Source organism: Chaetura pelagica, unplaced genomic scaffold, assembly GCF_000747805.2.
Source record: "Chaetura pelagica isolate M959 unplaced genomic scaffold, ChaPel_1.0 scaffold249, whole genome shotgun sequence".
Lineage (NCBI taxonomy): Eukaryota > Metazoa > Chordata > Aves > Apodiformes > Apodidae > Chaetura > Chaetura pelagica.
In genome coordinates, this window is record NW_009954538.1 from 479,831 (window position 1) to 488,446 (window position 8,616).

Below are 8,616 nucleotides of genomic sequence, written 5' to 3' on the forward strand. Positions count from 1 at the left end.
TCCTGCTCCAGTGCCCCTGTCCTGTCGACCTTTATATTGGGATGGTAGGTAGGGAGCTAGAAATCAATTGTTTGGCTTCCAGCATGTGGAAAGTGCTCTCCTGCACTAAGAGCATCTTCCTCCATGTCTGGGAGCTCCTCGCTATCAACATCATTTGTGAGTGGCTGCAGTGCTCTCTGTGCCATCACTCTTTGCCCAGAGACTGATCAGCTTTGCACAGGTCTGGCCCCTGCCTCTCTTTCCTCCTGCAGAGACTCCTTTCTTACCCACTCATTTTTCTTCCTCAATCCCATAAAGCAAGGGGCCTGTGCTCTCACACCGTGCTGCCAGTGGCTTTCCCCAGCTGCTGGGTTGCCCTGGTCAAGCTAGGGCTGTGTGCCTCAGGGAGACATTCTCATGTCTCCATCCTGTCATCCCTGCTTTTAATATTGTCTTTTTTTCTCCTCTCTTTCCACCACAGGGACATCCTGAAAAGTGGAGGCACAGCTGTGGATGCTGCCATCGCTGGCTTGATCTGCACCTCGGTGATGAACCCTCAGAGCTCAGGACTGGGTGGTGGGGTCACATTCACCATCTATAATGCCAGCACAGGTATGGGCAGTTCTGGCCTCTCTGTGGTATCTGACCTCCCTGCAGCTACCATGGAGAAGTCAGAATTTCTCTCAGCAAATTTTTTTACTATAATGTTGCATCCTTTTGTCACAAATCACACTTCTGCTCTGAACCCAAAGCCTCTGTTGTCACAGGGCATGCAGCTACTCACTGCAAGAACAAGAGGCAGGGGAGAGGGAGCTTTGGTGAGACTTCCTGTCCTGGGAGATGCATTTTCCCTTCAGAAAACTAAGCCCAGCAATTCTCAGTGCCTGCTGGGAAGCCCTGCTGTGTTTGGCTTAACCCCTAGTGTTGTATTCTTGCTTTTATACCTTTAATGTGTTTTTTTAATTTAACTGCCTTGGCTCCCAAAAGCCCCCAGAGCTTACAGATCTAAATATTAAAATCAACAATGAACACAATAACAGTACTGTAATTTTAAAAACCCTGCCAAGTAGTCTTACAGAGTCACGAGTCTGGAAATGCTGGTCTGCTGTATCTTAGGCAATAGAACTATTTTTGCAAAAGAGCTGTATTTTTATTTTTTCCCTTTTGGCACAGCCACGTAACTTTGTTTCCTACTAGCAGTCTTCTGCTAACCTGCATTATCCTGCTGCAGGGAGCCACACGTGGCCAAGCACAGCTGGGTACACTAGGCAGTACTGTGGGCTGCTGCAACAGGAAAAGAGAACTACAGGGCAGAGGAGGAGGTAAAATAATAGGCTAGACCTGAAATATGGGTATATATACAAGTGGGTTTGGTGGTTTGGTGTTGGTTTGTTTTTTAATACATAGAGGGTCTTTCAGTACCACCACCGTGCTTACAGTCCTGATGCGTCACCATCACTTGGCCCACCAAAGAGCATGGGCTCATGCTCTGCCTCTGATATGTCCCACCTGTAGAGGAAATGTAGGAACTTGCAAATCTGATGTGAAGCAGCATGTCCCAGCCCACATCCCAGAGCCCTGGGGAGGGGGGGGGGCAACACCTTAACTGGCTGGAGACAGGACCTGGCCTGTCCCTTTGTTGCCTCTAGGTAGACACTGCTCAGTTTGCTCTTAAAGAAAAGCTTGGGAGCAAGGACAGTGTGTGTAGCCTGGCCCTGCCAGCCTGTTTGACACATTTGGCAAAGGATTTCAAGGCAGCTCAGCACGGTGCCACTGGCTCCAGGTGAGCAGCCTGTGGTGTGCTCACAGTGTTGAAGTGTGATCTTCACTTGCCTCAGGAAGACTGACATATACTTCCCCTTCTTCTTTCTAGGAACAGTGGAAGTGATCAATGCCCGTGAGACAGCTCCACGAGTGTTTCCTCACAATCTGGTGTCTGGCTGTGCTGCTCCTTACCTCATTGGTAAGGACACAGTCTGCATTTGGGGTGGGGCAACCTTGCTGACTTTATCTGAAGTTCTGTTTAATTGCTTATGCTATTCCCTAATTAATTATTTTACAAAAGCAGGAAAAAAATACTATATGTATAAATTTCTGATTAATAGTAACACTGGCAACCTGACTTGTGAGGGGGTGGGGAACACAGCATGAGAAGAGATCACAAACTAATTTCTCTTCAGAGGAAGTCTGTGTTTCAAGACCAGATTTCCCAAGGCACTGATTTCCCAACAGTTCTTACACAGAAGCGTAAAGGCAAGAGTTGCTCAGACTTCCTGGAAATGAAATAAACCAATTTGCTTATGTCCCTACATCAGGGGAAGTAACCTGGCAGCATCAGGAGTTGAGTTGTTGAGCTCCAGTTTAGCTCAGCTACCACCTTGCTCCCATCCCAGGAGGCTCCATGTCTATGTTACTGCTTTGGCAACAGGAACTCTTACTTCAACAGCACATCTTGGATCTCTCCACATTTCTTGCTGCATTCATTCTCCTTCCCTAGCTCACTGTCTTTTGGAGCATGTCCTAGTTCTTGGAAGAGGTGTTCTTATCCTTGGAAGAAGAGCCTGAAAAGGAATCAGGAACTACGGTTGGAGAAGCTGGAGATCTCCATTCCAGGTCCTGGTCAAAGCAGAGTGATGTCAGAGCTACCTCAGGCTGCTTGGGCCCCTGTCCCATCACATTTTTTTTAACTTCTCTAAGGATGGAATTTCACAGCATCACTTGTTCTCGTATTTGACCAGGCTCCAGATGGCTGCTTCTTCTCTTCTGTCCAGCTTGCTGCCTTGCTCCCTTGGTGCAACATCTGCCTGCTGCCTCTTGTGCTATCACCATGCGCCTCTAAGCCTGGCTCCAGCTTCACTGCACTCCTTCTGTGAGGCAGGAAAAGGAATATATGAGCAGGAAAAAGAAAGACAAAAACCCAACCCAATGCTGCTTCTAGAAGCCTTAGTCCTGCCTGTTCAAATCCACACTTCACTGGAGTGGTTTCAGAGAGGTGACCCCACAGGCCAGTGATGCTGGGTGTGACACTGCCCTTCTGCACTGCAGGTCCCCGCTGGATTGCTGTGCCAGGAGAACTCCGTGGCTATGAAGAAGCCCATAAGCGACATGGCCGCTTACCATGGAAAGCCCTCTTTGAGCCAACCATCAAACTTCTTTCCAAGCCACTTGTCATTTCCCCAGTTTTGGACAAAATGATCCATCACCCATACTTCTCGGATCTAGGAAAACGCCTGTGGTAAGAGCCATGAATTAAACTCCGGTGTGAGGACCACTGTTCCCTCAGCTTCACACCCTTCTTCTGCCATGGAGCACAGGCTGCTGCTGTGGCTTCTGCTCAGTAAATACTTGCTATAAGTGGTTTTTTTCCTGTCAGCAACTTTTTTTTTTTTTTTTTCCAATTTAGAGAGGCTTGGCACAGCAAAACTGTCTGCTAAGCACATCTGCTCATGAAGGGGAGCTGGCTGTACATGACCTGCCTCTCTGTCTGTGTGGAAATCATCCCTGGCCAGCAGGGCCCTGCAGCAGACACTTGTCTGGAGAAGCCCTGCTGAGCTGGGCCAGGGTCAAAGCATTAGGGCCTACAGAGGAAACTTTGGGGAAGGAGTGGCTGGTGCTGTGGGCACCAGTCAGCTGAGAACTCTTCTCCATACAGGCTGCAGTGTAGCACTGGCTTGGGCAGCAGTTGGTGTGCACAAACCACAGCAGCTTTGGGAAGGAAAAGGAGATGGGCCCTGGGGACAGAATAACCACATGCTGTAAACTGATGGGGTTTCTTCTTTAACAGCCCACTGATATGTGATGGTGGAAGGTTTTTGAAGCGTGGAGAGACCTTCAGGTGGCCAGTGCTGCAGCGGACACTGACAGCCATAGCGGAAAGCGGAGCTGCAGCGTTTTATGAGGGGCAGATAGGAAAGGCCCTGGTGGAGGACATCAGGAAGGCTGGTAGGTAACAGCTACAGATAGTATTAACAGACAGGCCCTTCCCAGCACTTGTGAGTCAGCACCAGGGGAAAGCCACCACATGCCATTTGCTTGCCACTTGGGGTGGTACCTGGCATGGAAAGGGGCCAGCTTTCCCCAGTTCTTATAACTAACTGGGCCCAGAAGCATGGCTGAGAGTAGCCTCCTGCTCTGGTGTTCACCGACACTGCTCATGCACTGGCCCCTCTGACTCCCTCAGAGCTTTGTCATGTCCTGATGTTTTGACACATGGAGACATTGCTGGCTATGGTGAAAGAAATGTAGAGTATAAAGGGATGGCTCTTCACAAGCTTTACCAAGGCTCTGATGTAGTCAGTCCATAGCACCTAGCAGAAGTGCTACCTGTCTGGTTTTCTGTTCAAGGGTCCAGTATCTCACTAGAGGACCTTAAAGAATACAAAGCAGATGTGTCCCCAGCTCTGAACATTACCCTGAACAATCACACCACGGTGTTTTCTCCTGGACCACCCATGGGAGGTGCTGTGCTCATGTTCATCCTCAAGATACTGGAAGGTAAATTCCTAAGGGAAAAGGGGCAAGAGGCTTGCAAAGTGTGTTGCTCTACAGCAGCAGCGAAGTAGAGGCAAGAAATGGACTTGGTGAGTCAGAATGGGACTCAAAGCAGCAGTGCAGCCATGCTGTACAGCAGGGGGGACTCATTAATGCAATGCAGCTGTGTCACCATAGCTGCTGCAAAGGTCAAAGGATACAGGACCTTCCCAAAGCTTTAAAAGAAATTTAAGTCACAGTGGAAATTAGTACTTGGTAATTTCTGTGCTCACATCCTGCTAAAGCACAGGGGAAACTTGATAAGAATTAGGGTGGGATAAGTGGGTTCCTTTCAACTTTTTTTTACAGTTCTTGAAAAAAACATTGCCTTGGGTCTATTAACAAAAGTATTTCATCCTGCTCTGTAGATTATAAACTCCATGAAGCATCACTGGCGAACCCCAGGGAGAGGGTGGAAACCTACCACCTCATTGCAGAGGCTCTGAAGTTTGGCAATATGCTAAAGCCACTTATGAGTGACCCAGCCTTCTCTGAAGCTCAGGTGAGATGGCACAGTGCAAAAGAGCAGCCAGAGACACCCACAGCTCTGGCAGCTTCTCCTATCCTGCTGCTGGACAGGGAGGAAGCAGGGAAGTCCATTTCCTACTTTAAAAAAAAACAACAACAACAAACCAACACCTGCATTGTCACCAGCTCATTTTAGCCTTTGTGCTAAGCCCTCAAGCAGGCTTCCTATTGCCCAGACTGTCCTGCCTGCCAGCACAACACTACTGTACCAAGTGATGCTCTGACACCCTCCTGCTTTGCAGCCAGGCGTAGAACTGCTGCTGGCCAAAAGCAGTGCTGCTTAGCTGGCCAGGGCAGCAGCAGGCTTAGGCCAGTTACTGTCTGCAGTTTCTGCTCAGCTGCAAAGGTGGTGCTCACTTGCCTGGTAAGAATATGCACATGCTCATGCCAATGCTGAGGTGTCTCAGTACTGAGCCGGTTTTATTCTGTGATGACAGCGATGACAGCAGCCTGGGGGCTCAGGCTGGGGCCAAATACTGCCTGTGCTAGTCCTGAGCTCTGACTGTGGGGGCTGAATCCCCTCCCCCAGGCTTCCTTGTGCCCAAAAACATACATGTGCTTTGGTGACACAAGCTCAGCGTCCTTGCTGTGACTGCAGGTGACTGTGAGGACCATGCTGTCTGACAAGATCACCAAGCTTGCCAGAAGCCGAATAGATGACAAGGGTGACCATCCTCTCAACCACTACAACTTGTTTGAGTCCATCTACACCAGCAGATACAAAAGTAAGGGCACAAGCCACATCTCTGTGCTCGCTGCGGATGGCAGTGCTGTGTCCGCCACCAGCACCATCAACTACCCGTGAGTAGCCAAGGGGTTGGTAACCGAGTCACGCAGGCCATGTATCAGCTTCACAGGGAACCTGCAGAGACTCTTTACCAGAAATGCAAAACCTTTGGGCCTCACAGATTTAGGCAGACTCTTACTTGTGAATGCCTTTTTCATGTGACAGCAAAAGTCTTTAGCATCAGTCCAAAGGAATGTCACAGGTCACAAAGATGCAGCAACTTGCTGAGCTCTGCTGAGTTTCTGTGAGCTGGGCAAATCCCCACATCCGTTACTAACAGGGAGCTTGTCCCTGGCTCCAGCACATCAGCACAAAAACCTTTTGGACGCCTTGGCTGGGGCAGTTGTTGGCTGGGAGGAGATAGGGATAACCCACAGGGTGCCACATTGAGTTAATGTCACCCATCATAGGATGGTCACTAAAAGGCTACTTCTTCCCTCCCTCCCCTGCAGGTTTGGCTCCTTTGTGTATTCCAACCAAACTGGGATCATTTTAAATAATGAACTCGCTGATTTCTGCATAGCAAACAGAAGCATCAAAGCAGGTGAGCATTCTCACCCTCAAAATACGACACAGGGCCACGAGATGGATGTGCAGGCTGTGTACAAGTGGGCAGGGACTATCTGTAAACTGCAGGTACTCTTCCTTCCTAGGTCTGGATGAGAGGAAGTTTGGTTCAGATTAACGGGATAAAGCCCTATATTGTGTGTCTGTGTCTGCTCACATAAGCCCTTCCATGGAAACATGGGAGCTTTGATTTCTCACCAGGGAAATCTTAAAGAAGCTAATGACTGATTGATGGGAAGAACTGATGAAGCTGCTGCTTAGACAAGCTTGTGCACTTTTTAGATTTATCTAAAAAAGTATACAGTTGCATGCAGAGTTGGGAAATGCCATAAACTTACACTGAGGTCTGTAACACAGAAGTGCTGATGACATTAGCTCTGTGAAATAAGCCATCCCTGATGCAGTCTCCCTGGGGCTGCTGAGAAAAACATCAGCACTGTGATGACAGGATTGCTGCTAATGGTTCCTCCACTGGGCTGAATGAACTGCAAGTCTTGAATGTTTGTAGGATGCCCTGTTCTGCACCAAGAGATGCTTCCTATTTAGCCTGTGCCATAAAAGTCCAGGTTTCCTGTAAGATGGGGTCTCAGCACAAGGAAGCTGGTTTTCTGGAAGACTAGCTTTTTTTTCTCTTCTTGAGGAATGAGCAGCACCTTGGTTTGCCACAGGAATTACAAGAAGGGTGAGGCAGATGAACTCCTGTGTCTCTCCAGCCTCCTTAACAGCCACATGTGAGGAATAATACTCTACCTCTGCTCTAGGAGAGAAGCCTCCCTCAGCAATGGCACCTTCCATCCTCATTTCCAAGACAGGAGACATGCTGGTGATTGGAGGAGCAGGCGGGGCCTGGATTACCAGTGCTACTACCATGGTGAGTGAACAGGTACCACACAGCAACACCTCCCACTGAGCAAGGGGAGAACACACTGCCCTGAGCAGAAGGACTTGGCTTGTGGTGCTGTGTCAAAGGCAGCAGTGAAGAGGGCCTGTGCAGACTCAGTCTATCCTCACCTTGCCTCTAGCAATTGTGTGGCAAGTACCTGCTGCTTCTCTCTGTTGTTTTTTTTTAAAAGAGGTTAGAATAATCAAATAGCAAGTTCAGGAAGCTATTGGAAGAGAGGTATTACCCAAAACCTTGGGCCCCCCAAAATAAACTGGTAAGTTATATGATGGGAAGAAAACCAGAAAGCCACCACCACGCACACACACAGTAACGAATCTTAGTGAAAAAGAGGTTGCCAACACCTGAACTGTAACAAACATCTTGTAATCAAGAAACATCAGTAATCAAGAAATTAAAACAGGTAAGACCATAAGAGGAAAAAGGGGACTTCTTTATTTTCCTTTACATTTCTTCAACTGGAGAGAAATGGGGGAAAAGAGTCCATGCTAGAACCTGATCTGAAAACAGAAAGGACAACCACCAGTAGAAAGATAGAAGATCCATCAGTAGCTACTGAATTCAGGGACACCATTTTGGCTCAGGAAGAGCATTCAGGGAAGTAAAATTGTGTGTTCACCTGTTCATACACTTGCCCTGGGCATCTGCCATTGGTGACCATGAAGACAGGAGGCAAGGCTAGCAGGACTTCTGGTTTGACTCTGTGCAGCCTCTCTTCCAGTCCAGGTTTGCCCTACCCTGCAGGCAGGATTTACAGTGGAGCTACTCTGGCTTCTCACCAGTGCAGGGGACTCCACGTTCTAATTCAGTCTCTCCAGCCAGCGAGGGGTTTGTTTCATTGCAGGCCATTATAAACAAGCTGTGGTTTGGCTATGACTTGGAACATGCCATTTCAGCTCCCATCATGCATGCTGAAGGTGACAAGATTCTGTTTGAGACACACTTCAGTGAGGTGAGTGGCCTTGCTTGGATCTTCTTGTCTCCACACACTGGTGAGGAGATTGTTTCTATAACTCTCCTGGATAATCTGTATTTTGCTTCTAGCTAACCTCCTTGCTTAAATCTCGTGTTCTCAACCTAACTCCATACACACCTCCTTCATTTTCACACCTGGTAACATCAAGACCTCAGGCCCCTGCCCCATTCACTCCATTTCCCCTTCTCTTTCCCCCCACAGGAGATTAGGAGTGGCCTGCTGAGAAGAGGACATAAAGAAAAGGAAGCTACATTTGCAATGAATGTTGTGCAGGGAATTTCTAAGGAAGGAAAATGCATCTCTGCTTACTCTGATAAAAGGAAGATGGGGAAATCAGCTGGGTATTAG

The 8,616-nt window shown here is 48.4% G+C and overlaps 1 protein-coding gene across 1 annotated transcript in view; it reads left to right on the forward strand.

Moving 5' to 3' along the window:
* Nucleotides 1–8,616, forward strand: part of GGT5 (gamma-glutamyltransferase 5) — a 14,661-nt gene extending 6,045 nt beyond the window's left edge. Inside the window, exons 2-12 of the mRNA XM_010004793.1 lie at nt 461–591; nt 1,853–1,942; nt 3,025–3,214; nt 3,764–3,921; nt 4,324–4,473; nt 4,878–5,011; nt 5,636–5,838; nt 6,277–6,368; nt 7,153–7,262; nt 8,137–8,244; nt 8,470–8,616. Of these exons, the coding sequence (XP_010003095.1) occupies nt 461–591; nt 1,853–1,942; nt 3,025–3,214; nt 3,764–3,921; nt 4,324–4,473; nt 4,878–5,011; nt 5,636–5,838; nt 6,277–6,368; nt 7,153–7,262; nt 8,137–8,244; nt 8,470–8,616 (1,513 nt within the window). The remainder of the gene's footprint in view (nt 1–460; nt 592–1,852; nt 1,943–3,024; nt 3,215–3,763; nt 3,922–4,323; nt 4,474–4,877; nt 5,012–5,635; nt 5,839–6,276; nt 6,369–7,152; nt 7,263–8,136; nt 8,245–8,469) is intronic.